The 20,830-nt window shown below is 39.6% G+C and overlaps 1 protein-coding gene across 2 annotated transcripts in view; it reads right to left on the reverse strand.

Moving 5' to 3' along the window:
- Positions 1–71: 71 nt before the first annotated feature.
- The window catches only part of arid3a (AT-rich interactive domain 3A), a 45,955-nt gene continuing 25,196 nt past the window's right edge, over positions 72–20,830 (reverse strand). The window contains exons 4-9 of one of the 2 annotated variants that reach the window (XM_065955760.1): positions 12,285–12,357; positions 9,886–10,069; positions 9,076–9,323; positions 8,344–8,646; positions 6,822–6,911; positions 72–6,070 (exon numbers count right to left, since the gene is read on the reverse strand). In XM_065955760.1, the coding sequence (XP_065811832.1) occupies positions 5,913–6,070; positions 6,822–6,911; positions 8,344–8,646; positions 9,076–9,323; positions 9,886–10,069; positions 12,285–12,357 (1,056 nt within the window). In that variant the 3' untranslated portion in view covers positions 72–5,912. The remainder of the gene's footprint in view (positions 6,071–6,821; positions 6,912–8,343; positions 8,647–9,075; positions 9,324–9,885; positions 10,070–12,284; positions 12,358–20,830) is intronic. The other variant, XM_020656342.3, reaches the window with a different exon arrangement.

Raw genomic sequence — 20,830 nt, forward strand, 5'->3', positions numbered from 1 at the left:
ATATTTGTTAATAGTGACTGACAGGTTTGCTAACATATTGTAGAATGAATAGATAACAAACAAAGCTGTGGTGACATTTGAGAAATGTGATATTTTATTCATTTCAGATTCAAAATAAAAGTATTCACACAAACACATGTTGAGTAAATAGGAAAGAATAGCTCTCCACCCTTCAAAAATAAAGAAAAATAAAATAAAAATAAAAAGTTGCATTGCCCGCTGCCACTTCACTGTTCCTGTGGTTACCGGGAAACATCCCATTCATCAAAAAATTAAATCATGTATAGAAAAAGAAGGAATAAGCACACATGAATAGAATAGACTGAAAAGAAAAGTTGCAGTACTAACAGTGGTACTAGCGGCAGTACTAGTATGAAGTATTAGTATTTGAGCTGGAGGTTCCCTGTGTTGATGCTTAAATAAATTTAACAGCAGAAGCATTACAAACCTGATACACAGAGAAAGACAGAAAGCAACAGTGTCCAAAATAAACGTCTTAGCTCGCACCGACATGACGACAAATACATCTTTTGCTTTGTTTCCAGCCAAGACAATAGAGACTCAACAAAATACTTGTTTTTCAATATGATTTCATGTGGTTCATGAGATTACAGCTACATCTAAAGTAATGTGCTGCTATGTGGAAGTTTATTCTGAACCCTGCATGGCGCCTGTCATCTCTTCCTCTCTGTGTACAGGCTTAACTGTAACGTGAGCCCTTCCTGGGTTAAATGCATCAAACTAGAGGTAGAGGTAGATTTTCCTGAGAAGTTGTGAAAGACAAGGGTCTTGATTCAGTTCTGAAGTTAACTTGAAGATACATGAAAGCCCCCCTCACACTCACTCACTCGCACACACACACACACACACACACACATCACATGCTTCCTTAAAATCATCACATTTTCATCGTCATCATTATCGCTACGATCTAAATGTAATCTCTGTGTGACGGGGCTGCTTCAGCAAATTCAGCAGAAAAAAAAGCAAAGAAAGAGCAATAAAACAATTATAAACATAATATAATTCACAGCCCTAAAAAAAAAAAAAAAAAAAAAGCCATTTTCAGAAATATTCTATTTAATGAATCTTCGTAATAAAGGTTAATTCATACAACCATTGTCACAGCAGAAGGCATCTTGTTATTTCTCATAATGTTTCTTGTGTCCACCTGAGTCAGTGTTGAAGTCCATTCAAAAGCCCACATGCACCCTGACCCATAAATGTTCCAGCCAATGTCCACATCCCCAACATGAGTGACCAGGAGTCAGACTCACTTTTTTTCTTATATACAGAAGTTCATGAAGTTACAGCTCTGGTGGGAAGTAAAGCAGCAGATTCCGTCAATGACTTTCTTTCAAATGACATTTTTTGACACAGAGCAAGCAAGCAAACGGTTGCGGGTTTGTGTTGATTGGAAGCTCAGATAGCCCCTTAAAAAGCTTGATTTCTTTTTTCTACAACTGCATATAGTCAGGAAACCAAACTCCAAAACATTTCGCTTTAGAAAATGTGAAGAAAATGAATCCAGCTTAGTCATGGTTATAGCCAGACGACAGCACTTTGAATGAATTCCCAGCTTCTTAACTGCACACATAAATATTGAAACACAATAACAAATATAACAAAGAACTGCAGACAGAAAGCATTGTCCATTGTTACACCACTTGCAAGTCCTATGAGTTAAATCAGCACAAAGAAGACACATGGATGAAGCTGACAGCATTTAGAGAGAAATAAACCAAAATCTGTTTAAAAAAAAAGAAGAACAGTTGTATGACTAACAGAGTTTTCTTAGTTTGATTGTTCCTCCCTTAAACATCAGCTAAATCTGACATAAAGGAACACCTGTTCAGAACAGACATTTGATTATTGATTGACTTGCTGCATTTTCTTTTGCAAGAGTAAATGATCTTTTTTCAGGATTATTGTCTTGAACAGAGTCTGTTTCCAGTGGAGTATTTCACTGCCCCGTGATGATCTCAATACTGTTTCAAGAGCTTTGTAGCCTTAACAAGAACAAAAGACTGGAAACACTCGAAGAAAAGGAAGATATGAACACTGATATTATGTCTTTTCAGGAAACTGATTGTGCGTCATAACAAAACCTTCCACTAGAGGGAGCTCTTGGTAAGGAGGTAAGAGCTTGAGCTGAAACATGGCCTTCACTGCCATCCCAGGTTCCATTTGCATAAATTAAATTGATTAAAGGTTAAATTATTAAGCAGATATCTGATTGTCTGTGTTCACTGCAATCTCTTACATCGTCAGAATAGTCTTTATGAACCATTATCAACAACGTTGCATGAGGTTTTCCTGCATAAACCTTCAAAAAGCTTCTTTGTTGTGGGAAAAGCAAAGACATCAACAAAAAGCGTTGGTTTTTGAGGTAGGAACAGGGCTTCGACCGGGGGTTGAGGGGATGTCAAAGTGTGTTTGGAGGTATACAGTGTTGTCATAACATCTGATTGTCCCTAACGCAGAATTAACAAGATGCCAACCTTCCCTGAAATGATTGCCGTGCACAAACTGAAGGAGAGAGAGCGAGCGAGCTGCAGTACCTCCACTGTTCATATACAAATATCTCACAAAGCCGATCGACGGTTATACGATAAACATGGATCCATTGAAGGGGGCAGGTGCTTGAATGTTGCCTCATAGGCCAAAAGGTCACAGGGTCAAATCTAAGAAAAGCAGTGTTGATCCTTTAGATCAGTATTGATTTAATTTAGCCATCTCAACCGGCCTCCCCCTCGAGCTAATGCTTTCAGCCAGAGCAGGTCTCTGTTTGATTGTCAGTCACTTCAAGCAACTGTGACATCTGCTCCCCCTGAAGACAGAGACCTGCTGGGCTCTCTGTGTTCTAGCAGGAAAAACACTTCTTTTAGTTATATATTAGGTTTAAAGCAGCATCTGCTCGCGCAAGTGAATCAAAAAGCAATAAAGCTCAACAATTTAAATGGGGTTAAAATCCGTTTTCTTTTTAAATGTCTTATTGTCAAAGCTCAGTACACAGTTTGAACAGCATGTGCACACCACCATGTTGCTTTACTCACAAACGTAGAAAAGAACCTTACTATTTAATGTAATAACTTATGATATATATTACTGTACCACCTAGAGTGTATTTTATTTGAAAATAATAAGCTAGCCTTTGTAATAGAGCTGAAAAAAAAAACCTTAGTGACCGAGCAGCCTTATAAATAAGGATAACGCTAAATCTTCAATCACAATGAAGAGAAATATAGAACCCAAGAAACAACAATCCTGCTAAATGCTAACTAGTAGAGGAGCAAATATTTCCATATGAGGCTTGAGGAAATTATTAGATTTCATGTTATTGAAATAACTAGAAATTAGAAATTAAAATGCCTTTAAATAAAATGAATTTAACAGGCTTTATATTTGAATCTACTGAAAGTACATTTCCCTTTTGATTGTTCAAACTTATAGTTTGATGAAGGCATGTTTTCTTTCCAATTCTGTTTGATCTGTGACAATCATTTACAATCAGAATAAGGCATACATTTAAGGTCCATTAGCTTACAAGCCTGTTACATACTTCAGCCAAGGCTTTTTTTAATAAGTCGTCTTTGTGAGGAAAATGTTGATGTCAGATTCAACAAGATGAGATCTTGCCAAATAAACAAATGAACAAAATGTTTCCTGATTCCGAGTAAAGTATCATGAGAAGCATGCTGAATCATAAGAACAGCATCTGATGTCTGCATATGTCTCTGAACGACAGTAGTCTGCAGTTTAAACCTGAACAGTGTTTGTGTAGCAGCTGGTGGAGATTTCCCACCAAGAGAAGAGTTCTGAATCAAAGCTGCAGCAGGTGATATTTGACTTGAACAGTAAAAAGTGATTAGTCAGAGGTACTGCTCCTTCTACGGAAATCTCATGCTGAGTCAAGGCCTCCGAACACAACCCACATACAAAGCCTGATTTACTTCCCAACAGTAGGAATGAGGCTGCTTTGCGTAGCGGTGGGCTCAGGGATGGGTGAGGGGAGTGAGTAACAATCGTCAGCAGCCAACAGTCCAGAGAGGTAACACAGGTTAAAAGTTCAAAAAGCTCAATGATTGATCTGCTTCTAAATGCACTTCTACAAATGAGTGATATGGTATCTCCACTGTGGCTGATTTTTCTTTAATACACTGCAGTGACACAGCGCTCAGCTGCAGCTCTGATTAACCTTGAGCTCACATTGTCAAACGCCCCAAATGAAGCAACAATAAAAAACAGTCAGAGGATCACAAGACATTCTCCGTTATATCCTCGATCCGGTGGCAAGCTAGTCTCAAGGAGACCCTGTCCTTGTCACAGCTCAGGACATCAAGCACTTGGATCAGAAGAAGCCCTAAGTCATGCAAAACACAAAGCTGAAAGAAAAGCATCCGTAATCTATGATACAAAAAAAAAAGCACAAAAAATGTCAGCTGAAATAACTGTCGAGAAAAGTTTCTTCTGAAGCTCAGAAAGCTGCTCCAGACACCTGATTGTCCACGTGAGTTTCCACAGTAATACGTTTAGTGGATGAACAACTTCTGTGAATTTAAGACAGGAAATGACAGCTTTCCTGTTTCACTCCTGAGGGGCTTTATGTACAAATATGGGCATGCATGTAATCTTAAGACAATCACTCCTCGAGAAGGCCAAGTTAGTGAAAGGATAATTTTTTTGATCTTTCTGCCAAGGATGAAGTTAAAAAGCATTGCTCTGTCAAAGAGATGAGAGGACAGACACCTGAGAAACATGTGTATTATTCACAACAGCAACAGTCTCTGACAGTCCAGCGCTTGGGGAGAAAAAAAGCTTAAGAAAAGCTTTAGTTCATTTTCCCACCTGCACAGCCGACTCATACAAATAACCTCTTTGAACACCAAGCTTGACAAACTACCTGCAAGATCGACATAGATATGCATTGAACTGGCCTTACGTCAACAAACAGGCAAAGATTTTAAGATATAAATCAGCCAGTTATCTCAGGAGGAAGAACCACGACAACTGCTTGACCATTAGCAGCTACGCAGCATTCTGGCTAATTAGCTACTCCTTACTCTGGCAGCGGTTGATAATAGATTAAATGTGTTACCAAGTCGATCAATATCCCTGCAGATTCTTAAACCCAGTTGCATTACATTTGTGTTTCACTGGTGAATCGATGACACCAGACTCGCTCTTCCACACACAGCTCCGTAACGGCTGCCATGTGAATAAGGTTATAAGGTTTTACATAAAATGAGGTCACAACGGTACATTGTTTTATGCCCTGAAGAAAAAAAACCATAAACCTTTAAAGCTATTTTGATTAAAATAGAGGATATTCATATTTTCTTTTTTAGAATTCTAAATATATAGATATTTTTTTTCCTGCAGTGAGAGGATGGTTAAAGATTTGAATGATAAACACAATAAAGAGAATGACAATAATGATAATAATGACAATGAAAAGATAAAATAAAATAAAAATATCTCTCCTCTAGAGGATAAAACATCGATGTCAATCAGTAGCTGTGTTTCTGTGTGTAAACAGTGCATTACCCTTCCCAGTTATTAACTTCTCTTTTGTTCCAAGAATCTGTACATTTATGCAGAAATAAATAATTCACAGGTTGTGCATACATATTTGTTTAGCATATACTGGCTCTCAGTTGAGACGTCGTTCTTTTTTTTTTTGTCCGAGATCATTTTGGCTATGAAGAACAAAAGAGGTGAGTTGGTGAGAGAAAACCTGAGATAGTGTACTTCAAGTGATCTGAGTTTCAGTTTTTTTGTCTTTCTGTTAAAGTTTACGGTGCTTCTCTTTTTTTGGCATAGATTATGTAGAAAATGAGGTTGCTTTTTGGCTTTGTTTAGCGTGGTAATTAAAAAAAATAATAATAGCAAAGGGTAAAGGCAGAGGGTTGTTAAGACAATGAGTTGCTGGAGGTTGAGGTTGAGGTTGAGGTAGGTGTGTTTTGCTGCTGCTGAGGAGCGACACGACTGCTGACTGACTTGTTGGAGAGGGACGAACCGGACGCACCGGAGAAGACTGAACCCACTGCTGCCTGAGCGAAAAGAACGCCTAGACAGATAAAGACACAAGAAACCAGAAACATCAAAGTGTGAATACATCATTAATTATGCATAGTTTAACCATTAGAGGAAAACACATTTGGTTTCTTTCTGTAAACTTTTTGAGTATGTTCCAACCCTTAGTATGAAATAGGTTCTCCAAGGGTTAATATCACAGCGTTCAAGCACTAAACTCTATCCAGGCATAAATATCCAACAATGCATACAATGAAAATCACATCAGCATTACAGGTAGCATTGTTGTAATCATTAAAGAAAGTTTAAAATGAACTGAACAAAGACCTTGTCCTCCTTTGTATGCAAACGGCGGCATTAAGTTTATTGCTCTGAGCACCCGATTATAATGGAAAGCAACCTAAGTAAGTTGTCTTTTCTGTCAGGTCTATGGTAGCTACACAGGAGGTTTAAAAATGAAGCAAATCTAACACTGTGACAACAAGGGTCACTGCACCCTGCCATTATGAAATAGTTACACCATGTTACTCCTCCTGAAACCTCAGACTTGTTTGAGTACAGATTAAACAAACAAGATATGAATAACATGGTTATAAGTCATCTTGAAGTTGTTTAGCCCCTTCTACATGCCAAGCTGAGCTAACTCTGGCTCACACCCCCTGCTTGAAACACAGACATAAGAGTTGAAACTAAATGATGTTACTGATGAAATCAAAGGTCATTAACCATAAGGAGGGAGGATGTGATCATGTGGTCTTGCTGTGCTTCATGTTAGTGATGCTCACCAGTGTAAACCACTCCATTGAGCTCCACTGACATGCTGATGCTGCTTGTGCCGTTGGTGGTGAGGTTCAGAGCAGAGTCCTGCCTGCTGTCTGTAAAGAAGACAACAACAAAGAGAGCTGTGTTTGTAACACCCAACCACTAACATGGTACTTTTATTTAGATCAAAAGCTGCAAAAAGTCTCTCTAGCTCTAGTCCAGAGTTGAAATGTCCGTAATTTCATCTATAAAACAAAAGAACAGAACATACGTCTCTCTCTCTTTCTTCAGTCCGTGTATTGCAAGTCTGTGGACTAACACCTGAAACTGGTTTAAACCCAACTCAGAAATGATCTCAAACTTGCACATTTACAACATTTAAACAACGTTTCTGTGAAAAGATTTGCTTCCAGATAAGAAAAAAACATGATTCTGATGGATTTTTCCACTAGAGGTACCGGTAGCCTAGCTGTTAGTTAACGTGCGCCATGTACAGAAGATGTAGTCCTCCAAGCGGGCGGGAGGCCTGGCTCTGATTCGGGCCTGTGGCTCCTTTCCCACATGTCATTACCCACTGTCTCTTGTCCTGATTTCTGACTCTATGCCTAATAAAGGCAGTAAAATCCCCCAAATAAACCTTTTTTCAGGTTTCCAGGTATATATACTGATTTGCTTCTGAAGGTACACAAACTTCCAGTTCATCGTTTCTCTGAAGTTACTGATATTATCATTACTGAGAAACAGTTTGCATGTTCTATCAGCTAACCAAGACAAACGTTAGGAACAGAGAATCTGTAGCAGAAGGGAATCTCCCTACATTTACATGCTTACATGTACTGTATGCATGCATACTGCTTCTATAAGGTAAACAGGTCCACATATAGACCCGCTTTGTGTTGACTTTCTCACTGTCGGCTGCTGTGGTTTGTGGCTAGATGATGAAAATGCCATATCAACTGTCGGGAAAGGTGACTGTGTGAAACCAGCTACATGTAAATTCTCATGTAGAACAAAGACCTCAAAATCCATACTGACTCTCCACACAAACTATTGATATGTATAAATGTGTCTCTTTTTAAGCTGATAAGGAATCTTGAAAAACTCCCTTTAAATACAGAAAGCTGGGAATTTAAAAAAAATTCTCATCTGCTTTAGTATTTTTAAAAGCAGGTGGATCCCCCTTGATGAACAAACCTGTGCTGATTGATTATTAAGACGGCACTCTGCATGTACATTTAACACTGATGCAATGTCATTGATCAGCAGAAGTTACACTTTTTGTGCAGATGATATGCATATTTCTCTGTCTGTTAAACCTTGTGCTTTTCCAATCTGCTCAAACATGTCAGTCAGGCAAAAATGTATGTATTCACTTCTTAAAATCTAACAGAGCAAAAACATTAGAGACATTTTCAGATTGCAGATGACATGAATCATACATTTGGAAATCAATGTGGGGACACAAACATGCTTCTTTAAAGTAAAGTTAAAAACAGGGGTTCATATTTCCACTTCTGTTGATAAGATAATCTATCAGTGTAGTACCTTGGTTGTTGATGCGGATGTTCATGGGTATCTGAGCCGTCATTGCCAGCAGGTTATGTTGCAGCGCTCTCTGCAGCAGTCGGTGGTGGTCCTCGGCTGGCAGTGCCATCTTCTTCTCCGGTGGCTCGCCAGCCTCCAGTTTGTCCCTCAGCTGCTCCAGAGCCGCCACCTGAGCCACCTGAGCAGCCATCGCTGCCTGAGCTGCTGCTGCTGCCTGCACAGCAGCCACCGAGTGTCCTGCCAAGGCCCCTGCCTGCAGACGAGCCATACTGATCCCCTGCAACGGATGGCCTCCCTCCTCTTCTGGTCAGACAGAGAGATAGAGAGAGAGAGAGAGAGAGAGAGAGAGAGAGAGAGAGAGAGGAGGGAAAGTTAGGTCAAAAAAGGGTTGATAGACAACCGAATTTGATGTAGATGCTGGTTAAAGAAGAGCACATTTAATTTTTCAATTTTATTAAACAGGAAATATTTTAATTTACACAAAAATAATACTTTTTACAATGTCTGCTTTCTAGTGTTACATTTAATTTATTTTGTTTCAATTTTAATCTACACTTTATTTAACCAGGAAGGCCCTTAAGATAGTACATGTAAGAGTAAAGAAATACCCATTCACACACTTAACTCATCGACTGTGATTTTCTGACTGGAGCTCATGATGTGACAAGAATGATGTAATTAAAAAAAGTGAATCCAATGTGTTGTAGGTACACAATCATACACAAATGTCACCTTTCTTGATCTTATGGATGGGGGTCAGTGAAGCCCCGTTGGTGCCAACAGTCATGCCCATACTGGAGCTAGGGAGCTTGGGTGAGGAGAGCATGGTGGGCGTCCCGTTGGGCGAGTACGTGAAGAGGGAGCTGCCGAAGCTCTGGCGCCGGCCCTCTCTCCGATTACTGTCGATGGCTGCCTGGAGCTCATTGGGGTTACTCAGACCCCTTCTATCACATTCATATGGGTACAGGTACTTCATGTATCTGGAGAAAACACAAAAGACATACAAAAGTTTTTCGGGGATCGGGCTCGACTAGAAGTCATCTTTCAGGAGAACACGTCTGACTCTGCTGCTTATGGCTATATCAACAGCTTGTGTGTAAAATTTCCAAAACATAATGGAGGTCATTTAAAAGCTTAAAGGAGGTAAAATACTAAATCACCCCTTTAAACATCCCGTAGATTTTTTAAGTAAAATCTTAACCTTTAATGTTTTGGAGTGATGGACACAAACTATAAGTGAAAAAATAAAATATTCTTGAGGATAATTTAAAAAAAAAAAATGCAAGTGTCATCCTCAGGGGAAGAGATTTATGGTGCAGCCAATTTTGAGTGAGAACTTGCCGCTGTCTAAAACAACGACAGGAGGGGTCTTCTATCACACGGAGTAAATGGTTAACTACATTTTTGTGGAAATCTGAAAGCTGGCAGAACTTCATGATGAAATGCTAAGCAGTCCAACAAAAAGGAATATGTGAACAAGTTTCAAAATCAGTTGTGTTGTTTAAGATGAAAGATTGTGCGTGTGTTTGAGTGTGTACTGACTGTGTGCGGAGGGTGAAAGCTGCACTAGTGATTGAGGTAGGCAGGCTGAGTCCCTTGGTGATCTCCCTCCATAATTTCTTGTTGATGACCTCCACAAGGCCGCCTTTCTCCGTCACCAGTCTGTAGAGCATGTACAGATCCAGGACCTGCTTGGCCATGATGGGAATACGGTTCACTGGAGTTCCTGGTGTAACACGTACCAAAACACACACAAACGCACGCACAAAAACACACAAACCCAGAGGGAAGCGGTCAACACAGGTTAAGAAAACATAACAATGCAGGAAACTTCTTTTCATGTTGACAGCATGAAGCTTCCTGCACATACGCAGTCCGTGGGAAAGATTAAACATATATTAAATATCCAACAAAACAAAACAAATCTAACAATAATCATGACGCTTAAATAGAAACTATATAATCAATATAATCATAGTTAAAAACAAGATCCTAATTCAACAATACCATACGTACATTTAAGCAAGTCTACAATTAATGCAGCAAAAATGATACTGTGCATGTTTGAAAACAATCCCAGTGCAGTCCACAGCGTTCTTCATGGCTACATTTAGAGGTCACTTTAAAGACTGAAGTAGCCAATCACATGTCTTATACTGACTGACATTCAAGATGAGGCTGCTGGGTTAAAGTCACTTGAGCAGGGCTGATTTTTGTAACAATTCCTCTTATAACTTTAAAAAAAAAAAAAAAACAGTCAAGAGCAGACTAATGTGAGCAACAGTGCATGTCTATTAAAGGCACGTGAGCAGGGAATGAAATAAGCACCTTCCACCTCTCAAAAACAGAGTAAATATATGCTGTTGCAGGCAAAACGCAGGTCACCTGCAACTTTTTTTTTTTTTCAAGTAAATAATTATTTTTACAAAACAATTCTTATTCAACAATTGTAAGCAGTGGTTATATTCAACATCTCTACTGCCATGTACGATTGACTCAGTGTGTACAGCTGTCAGATCTTCAACACTAATTTCAGAAGTTAAAAAAAACTGTGCTGCCATTCGATACATTTAGTGAGCTTCCACAGTGGAAAGGAAATACCTAATTTCACACCCTGCCTTAGAGTGATAAAGGATTGCATAAGGGAAAAAGGGGAAAAAAAACAACCCGAACCACCACCAAAAGGACAGGAAGATCCCTGAAAATGCTGTTTTATTATTTATAGTAGTCGAGAAAATGTAAATGAGTTGATATTTTTAATTTACCATCAAGTGAACTATAATTTAAATGTCTTTTAATGTAGGAACGGTTTTTGTCAGGTTGACATTGCTCAAACTATTTTCATTAAAGTGGAGATTTTGGGAAAATACCGTTGGACAAAATCGAATCCATCCTCATATCTTTATATTATCTGTGAAACATGTTTTTTTTTCCCCAGCAAAAGATTTAAATCTCTGAGAAAAATCTTCGATCCTGGTATTGCATATTGGAAAGTAATGCTTCAGTTATATGTACGAACAGCAGATGGCGCTCTCAGATCTCCAGAGTGGACTCAGATCCGCCCATTGCAGCTCTGACACTGTAAACATTTATGCTGCTTTTCATGTTTTGAGCACGTTTGTCGTCTCTTCTCTGCTTTGATTTAATCGTTTTTTTAATTTAACTTATTAACAAACTAGAATCGACTAATTTCACATTAACAAGCAGCTTTGTACTCATGAGACAGAAAACAACTTCTATAAGACTTTGGGTAATTTTGTTTTTCAATAAAATTGCTAAAATTGCACTTTTTGAAATTGTCCGTAATAATCTGTAAATGTAACAATGAGATGTCTGAATTGCGAGAAAAATTAATTAATTCAATAAGACTGCAGCTCTGATGCTTTGTGGGACACTGGTGTGAAGACTCTACATGGTTGCAGGGTCAGTATGTGTGTGTGTGTGTGTGTGTGTGTGTGAATCATAATGTAAACTAATCCACTCCCAGGCATGATACGATGTGTTCTTTCTCCTTTTAGCCTGGGAACGACGAGGAGCTGTGAGGCTATAAAGCAATCATCTCTGAAGTGAATAAAGACCCCACCCAAGTGGGTGAAAGAGGAGAAGAGTGTGCTGTGTCATATGTCAGAGAGATCAGGAGGAGGGGCGGGGGTGTCATCCATCTATAACATTTTACTATTTATTCTTTCAAGTACACAGAAATAAAAATGCAGAGATATCAAATTCGAGGGACAAGAATGAAATGTAATTATGTTGAAACACTGAAAACAAAACTTCTGACTAGTTGATCGATTTGAAAGCTTACAAACCGACACACACACACGCACACACACACACACGCACACAAACACACGCATACACACACACACACACACACACACACACACACACACACACACGCACACACACACACACACACACACACACACACAGATCTGTACCTCTTTTTTGCATGAAGCTGAAGAGGGCATCCAGAAACTCTTTCCTCTTTGGGTCTCTGTCCAGTTCATACAGCTGTGGAGAAGCAGAGAAGAGGGAGAGAGATGAGGCCACAAGTTCTCTCTTTATTTTCCTAAAACAACATTCATTTAAAGAGCAGAGTGTCCTTCTATCAAAAAAAAAAAACAATGTTAACCACTATTAAATCGATGAAAGGAAATGTCCCATTCGATCTGTGCCACAATATCTGACAGCAAGATGACCACAAAACAAAATGAACACATGGACATTCATTCGTTTTTGTCACGGTAACCCAAGCCTTTTCATTCTGATCATAAGAGGAGATGACAGACACAAAGAGAAACTCCAAGAAATGTTAAGGGCCAGTCCCGCTTGATGAGATCCTGATGTGGGTCCAGCTGCCGGCGGCGGGGCCCCGGGCTCTGGAAAGTTCGGGGAAAGTTAGCAGTAAAAGTGGGGCGCCCTCTCAGGGGGGAGCACAGAGAGGCTATTGAGCCTGTGCTTGTTTTTCCAGCCGAGTTTACCAGTGTGATAGAAGAATAATGTTGTTGGAGGTCTTACAATGAAAGTCTCTTCTAGGTGAGTGAGCAGAGGTTCCGCTTCAAGACTCTTCCGTCTGACAACAACATCACACATTGACACGGCATCTGTGTGAAGTCAGTCGGTTTCATAATCTGTTATTGAAAATGGCAAAGGTTGTGATACAGAGTGTGCAGCTGAGTACCACCAAACAAAAGCATGGTATTGTTTCTGTACAGACACAACAGCTCACAGCTAGTGGGCAGCGCCACAGCTCAGCCTCATGGTTTACTGCAGACTGTTTCACGCCACATCGCAGGAGAAGACTTCAGACTCACCGCACAAAATCATTTCAAACAGCTGAGGGAAAATATCATCTGACTGAAAACTAATCAACATCAGTTTATTGATCAATGCCAAACATGCTTTGGTTCTTTCTCTTTAGAGGTTTGCTATTCCTATTATAAATCCAAAAAATATTTGAAATTGAATGTACCCGGTGTTTGGATTTTGGACCTTTGCTCAGTTCAGGAGCTTGTAATCCTCACTTAGGGCTTTAGGAATTTGGAATGATTATTTTGTTCTCTCATTTGACTCGTTATAGATGAAATAAAAGTCCAATGTACAACTTAAACTTAGAAGCACTGTTCAACCAAGCAGACACAAGAGACAACATTCAGTTTTTTTAAAAACAAGTGTGCTGAATATTTACTGAATATTTACTTATACCAAGTAACTTACTATATCAAGTAAAAGTTTATTGAGAAGGTTGTGATTTCAATCACTTAGAGCCTCCGATGTGACAGCTTGTTCTGTCTGACCAGGCGTTAAAAGCCAAAAGAGATTCCATTTACAATAAAATAAACAAAAAAGAGACTATGATACAAAATAATATTCTAATATTGGCATAGATTCTTTTTCTCAGGGTTTCTGGTTCTAAAGAGTTAATAACAGCAACAGTCCGGCTTAGAACTACACAAGAAATGAGCGTTATCCAGCTCCATCAGAGCTTGACTGTCACTGTAATGATTAGTGAGTTTTTAATATACCTCTTTCATGTGATTTTGGGTTGTTTAGTCAATCGTATAACTTACTTTCAGTATTGTACTTTTAAAAAATTGCTTCATTGACTTGCAAAATGATCCTATGGATGAAATAAAATGTGCCTCACAATTGACAACTCCCATGATCCCCAAAGAGCTCCCATAGTGTGCACCAGAAGGAGAGGGGTGTTGCTGTTCTGTACATAAAGGTAGAAAAAAAAACACTTTTTGTTTGTTTTATTGATCATGTCACTGCGCTGCTGAAATGAAAATGAAGGGTTGGTCCAGCTAAAGGCTGATATGATGGTGACAGTAGCCGTGGCCTCTAACCACTAACAGACTGTCCCTCATTGTGGCATTCAGCCCTCATTAGTGACACCGCGCTGCCATCAGATCTTATTATCTGGAGGGGAACAGAGGGGTGGGGTCTGTGGGGTTGAGGTGGATGGGAGTGGTGGGGGATGCCAGCTAATGTACAGGCCTGCTGGAGGCAAAGGGGGAGTTTTAATTGCAGGATGCATGCATTTTGTGAAGTGCCGCATCATAAATCTTGGAAATTACCCTCCCTTTACTCCCATCCCCCAATGTAGCTTTATTTGCTCACTCTCTCTCTCTCTCTCTCTCTCTCTCTCTCTCTGTCCCGATCACACAAACAAATACTCCCTTGTGGTGTGTTTAGAGATATGCCAAGTCTCTCCTCTCCTCCAGATGTGGTAAAGAAATGCAAAAATAGATGTGTAACATAGAATCGAAGATCCTCTATGACAACAACAAATGAATGAATACTAAATGAACTTTTAAAGCAGAGATTGTCCTGTGACGTTTATTTACATCAGTTTGACGATGTGCTCAGCATTACATTGATGGAAGATTAATCAGTTTCACTGCTTCCCTGCCAACTGAATGATCTGGACGTCTGCAGTGAAGAGTCTTTGGTGTTACAGCGAGTACGTCTGTATTTTTGAAGTGGGGTTGTATGAGGTACTAGTCAATAGTCACAGGAGGTGATGGTCAGCGTGGCCCCTTTAAGGAGAAACTGGCTTTAGTGCAGGCACAGAAGCTAGGCTATACAACTATGCAGACGAGGTCGTTTGTTTCACATAATTTAGCTGATTTAAAGAAAAAACTGAGCTAAAAAAACATCGTCAGGGTAAATATATGCGACACTGAAAAAATTAAGCAAGCCACTTGGTTTTAGCACTACTTCAGCACACCATGTACGTGGTCCTCCGCCAGCAGCGGGGTTGACAAGCACCTCATACAATCCCACTTTAAAATACCAAACGATCCCTTTAAAATGATTGCGGTATCCCTCTCACTAACGCATATTCAGATTCAAATCTTGTTTATTGATCACTGTGAACATGGACAGTAACCATGTTTGATTCAAAAAACATGCAACTATGATCAAAAACCATCTTCTGTTAATTTTCCTGTTCTGTTTGTGTCTGTGGACAACCGCTTTCACTTTGACAAATACTGGCATACATAAGAGAAATCAGGGAACGGAGATCCTTTCACCTACAGATGCATCTCGAAAATAATATATGCAGACTTCTGTGAATACTTAGACAGTCCTTAACATCCAAACACAATCCAGTCATTTTAAAATGAATGTAATAATGTACAAACAGCCACTGAATATATCTACATTAACTTCAATATTCTTTCAGAACAAGCTTTTTAGTAATGCTCTAGTTTTCCTACCCTGATAAGCATATAGTCATTCAGATTGGATGACATACATGGCTTTGCTGTAACACAACATTCACTGCATTTTGCGACTCTCACAATCACAACGCATTCTGCCAAATGTAGGTGTGGTATCGGTATTTCTTAAAGGACAATTAAAAAGATGGATTTGTTTTCTTAGTCTCCATAACTGTGACATCATATCCGATTACAGTGAAACAGCCAAAGTGACCTGAGAGCAGCCGAAACAGAAAAATAGCAGACAATGCATGCATTGTTGTTCTCCAACGAACCAGAGTATTTCAGGTTTTGAATAAAACTACAACTCTGAGTCATCCTCCAGCCGTCTCTCTGACTGAACCGGCTAATTAATCAGGAAAGATTTATTTATGGGGAAATAAGCAAACTGTTGTTCCAGCCTAACTTAAAGAAGATAATAAGTGGGGAGTTTTTGTCATGTCTGTCTCACCTTCTTGAGAAAGTAGGATAGATGGCTAAATACTTTGCGAGCTTACGTCATGAATATTTTGTTTTTTTTAAGGAAAGACTTCAAAACATCAGCTGCCATCCATACAAAGTGGACCGTGGTGTTTGTGTCCAGTGGAATGTGGGTATTTGTTTCAGGTTAGTGAATGTTCTTATAGCAGAGAGCTGCTGGGGTGATCATTGATTAATGTTACCTTAGAGTGTTTGTTTATTTAGCCGCACTGGGTACTATTGAAACACCTAAGACCAATCATATACTACATGGGGTGGCGGACTTGTCGCCCAGGTAACAAAGAAAACAGACTTGTCAGATGGTCGTCACAGAGAAAGTTAATTTGTAGGAAAGCTACAAGCAACAAGCTTGTAAAAAGAACATGCTGCTCGAATACCAAACACGTAAAAGACTTAAGAAAGAAGGAATAGATGGAAAATAACAGAGTGTGAGTTCAGTTATGACCACAAAAACACATCGCTCTTCATAAGACATGTTCACTTAAAACATGTTGACCTGTGGTTGGAGAGAAGCCAGTAATGGAGCAGCTGCATCATGGAGAGTAATAATTGTTGTAGGTCTGAGGCTTCAGTTTGCTGCTTTCAGAATCCTGTCTGACCGGCAAGACCACTACCACCCACCACCCCTAGTATATATGTTCTTTCTTTCTATCACTCTTTATCTCTCCACCCTTTTTCCTTTCAGTCTTTTTCCATCTTTTTGTTTTACTCTTCTACAATTCTCTCCCTCTCTTGTCATTTGTCAGTCATTGTGTATGAGTTTCCCTCTCTTCCCAATAGTCTCTTCCACTCTCTCGGCCCATGTTTATAACCCTCATGTACATTACAACTCCCCAGTTGCTAGTAACCATTCACACACACAAACATGTACACGGTGACTTTATCAGGCTTAGGTGGGTGTGGTTTGTAGGCCTCTATAGGCTGACATGTCTATAGTATGTGCTGGGGCAGGGGGCCCCTATTGGATTAAAGCTTTGCTACTCAGATAAACTTCAAGAAACAAGATAAACCACGAGGAACTGGGCCAACTGGTAGTGCTGGGAGCCAGTTCATACCCCTTCACCAAATGCCGTGACACAAAAAGAGCATTAAAGCTGAAGAGCTGACCTACAAGACCAACATCTAAGAGGCTTTAGTGTATCTAAAAACTTTATTTTTTTTATCAAATTGAAGAAAAACAGCGGAGATCAGAGATAAGATTCGGGTGTTTATTTGCTGAAGAGGCTGAATTTTAGTGCTTTTGTGACAAATGGCAAAAAGTTGACCAAATGCTGTCTGGTTAGCTGCTGAGGTGCCAAGACATCTGACTTCACAGCCACATTACAAGATGTTTTCTTTGACTGTTGTCTGATAGTTTCAGCACCCTGGCTGTGTATGTAGGTCAGCTGCAGCGTGCCTGCAGATAAATTATAAACAGGCTTAAGACATATACAACAGAGGAATTTTATACTGGAAATAATCAGTAACCAAAGAGCAGCCTGTTGCTGCAGCCATAAAAGCAGAGCTGCTGGTGTTCGTAGGTAATACAGTAAGGGGTGGGGGGTGGGGGGTGGGGTGGGGGGGGGGGGGGGGGGTGGGGGGCAGAGGGGGGTGTGTGCACATGTGTGCATGTATGGAAGAGAGGGGGGGAGGGGCTCACTTCTCTGTTAATGCAAATGGCAGTTTGCAAGCCAGCAGCACACAAGTGTCACATAGCACATAATAGAGGCTCTGCAACCGAAAACCAAAACTGAGAGAGGAGTGGGGTATCGTCTGCATGCTCCCTTACACCTGCCAATCACCCCCCATCATGTCAGGGTCAGGCTCAAACATATATTAACACACACAAACACGGGAGGGGTCAGAGTTAAAAGAAAGAAGTGTGAAGCAGTGTGAGAGGGTGGAGGAAGGGATATCCAGCTTTTTTAAAACATATGGAAAGAGAATGATATATAAATAGGTTTCACTACATTTATAGATAATTTAAAAAAAAATTCTCTCCAGTTTTCAAAGTAAGTAAAAACTAGAGCTTGAGTGTTGGGTTGTTGAAATTGGTATTTCTGTTTGATTGTGTAATAAAACAGGTATAGCTTCATTACACACTGAATTCCACATCCTCCATTGCATAACAGGAGTTTGATTTAATTGGTGTCTTTGTGTTGTTTTTCTCTGTGGCTGTATGCAGCAGAAACCAGGTTTACACTGAATCTAAATCCCCTGTAACCCAATGCTGGTGGACCAGTTTCACAACTTCACATTAATCTCATGAGTCTGTGAGTGGTTTCTTCTCATGAAGGAGATTAGTATGAACTTGTTATACACACTCACATGGCAAACAGTGCTGTCTCACTTCTGTAGACTCACAGAGCTGATTTGTCAATATAAAGAGAGCTGAAAAGAAGCTGAAAAATGTAAACACACACGTATGCATGAGGGTGGGGGATGGGAGTGTAAAGCTAGCAGCGTGAGGGGTTGATGAGTGGGGATGGGGGGGTGCTTGATGCTACTCATGAACACATGATCAGCCATATTCAAACACTGCATTGTTCTGGGCCAAAGCCCTTTTATGAGTGTCATAAATGCACTAAAGCAAATACAACCAGCACAGCATGGCTTCAGAGCTCGTATAAACTAAATATGGACACCCTGTACACACATTGATCTCATCCGAAATGCAGTGCTGTGTTCTTTCTCTGATGACAGATGTTTATATTTAGTAAGACGAGAAAACGATCACAAACTATTATTTACTCCTCAGTGTAAACAGTCTGGTGTTTATCATGTGATGAAGATTAAAGAGGGAACACATGATGTTGCTTTTTATTTACTTTGATGCTCTAAGTGTTTAGTTTAAGGGGTGTTTCATAGTTCCAAGTGTAATGCGGCTGAGTTGAAATTTCATCAGAATACGCTTTTATAATAGCATGTTTCAGTTTGGGGTGTAAGGACAGGAAAGATGCTGTGATGGAAGACTGACATATCTTTATATATAATGTCTAAAAAGAGGATATTCCAGGTTAAAAAAAACAGTTCACAGAACAGTCCAGGATCAATATAAGCCTTGTTTGGGAAAGCAGTTCTTCAGCTTTGCATTCATGTTATAAGGACAAAAAACCCACAGTGAGTGTACAGAGGGAATCTCACTGAGTGGGGTTAGAACATAATTCAATTTAACTGCACTGAAGTCTGCGCTCTGAATATTGGAGCTGTAATTGTATTACTTTCATCAGAAACAGAACTGGAAGGATAATACTGAATCTTTTTGCTATTCACAGACACAAAAGATTGCTGTTAGAATCATTTCTTTTCCATCTGAAGATGCAGTTCAAAGTCAGATAGTGAAAAGAACACTATATATTTATTAAAGAGCAAGCGGCAAAAAGTATTTTTGTTTAGGTTCTTATGCTGATTTTATTTAGGATAACCAGATTACAGGTGACGAGTCTGACTATGGAGAACCTGTGTAAATTCCCTGTAATGAAATTAGACAGCATTAGCCGACTTGAAACACTTTAATAGAGAAATGTAATCACAGACGTTCATTAGATCTTCATGGTCTGATACAAGGAAGACGATGTATATTCCCCTTGTTGACTTTCATCGGCCTATCAGCATACAACATGGTATTCACCAACGGTCGTTACCAAAGTTTATCTGATGCGTAGTTCAAACTTTGAACTTACTAATAGTTGTGTTGTATATTGGGAGTCAGTACCCAACGTGCCGCCATGCAAACAGTTTCCATGTTCAAACTGACAAGCTGAGTCAGCTCCTAACTTGATAAGGATGGGTTGAGAAACCAGATATTAAAATGACGCTGCAACTGATTTCCTAATCTGTCCGTTCTGCTTGACCACTAAACAAAAAAGGATCAGCATCTTGCAGTGACAAGCCCATGTTCTTGTTTGTCTTTGTCTTTGTTGCTCAGTATCGTGTTAGCTGCTGTTTGCACGACACTTTGCAAAGATCACCGGTTAATCAAACAAGTCGAGCGCAGCTGTGACGTCTCTTTCCACTCATCTAATGTGGAAACACCTTTTATATGTGCCTTTTTTTTTTTTTTATTTGCCTGTTCAACCATGTTGTTTATCACTTCTTATCAGCAGATAGTGGGTTTTAGGGACGAGAATTAAAACGTATTTTAAAAGCTTTAATATCAGAGTTTTATGTTTCGTAAAGTACTGTTGCAAGTGTGTGTTCTGCCTTTCTTTTTAGCACCAAGCCTGTTCATGACCAGACAAAGACATCTATTGTAGAACATAAAGTATATATAGAGAGAGATATATACACATAGAGCAAGAAACAAAAACCTTTATTGATTCAACATTTCTAATCCAAACAAAGTAGATACATATTGCTGAAAAGATTTTTTTTTTTAAACTCACAAAATCACACCTGTAACGACTTGAGTGTATAGTGGACTGCTGAGATCTCACAGAGTACATGGATCAAAAGGATGTTTTACTACATCTACAAAAGAAAGACGGTTTAAAATGTGATTGTTATCTTGTCTGCTGGACAGTGGAAATTAGCCGCAACTCTTCATCAGTAATAAATTAAATTACTTCCGTGTGCTTGTCATGTTCATGAGGGAAAGAAGTTAATCCAGTCAGTGGATGGAGCTAACAGCAGAGTGACAGAAAGTGCACGAACATGTCTCTGTAATGTGACATCTATAATGAATTCATCGTTGTCTCCTGTGCTCTCTGCCCTGCCCGTACCCATCCCCCGGATGCACACAATTAACAGCAACAATAGAGCTGTCCCATCGCTGACGTATTGACTGGCGTCTTATT

This window comes from Labrus bergylta, chromosome 6 (genome assembly GCF_963930695.1).
Source record: "Labrus bergylta chromosome 6, fLabBer1.1, whole genome shotgun sequence".
NCBI classification, from domain to species: domain Eukaryota; kingdom Metazoa; phylum Chordata; class Actinopteri; order Labriformes; family Labridae; genus Labrus; species Labrus bergylta.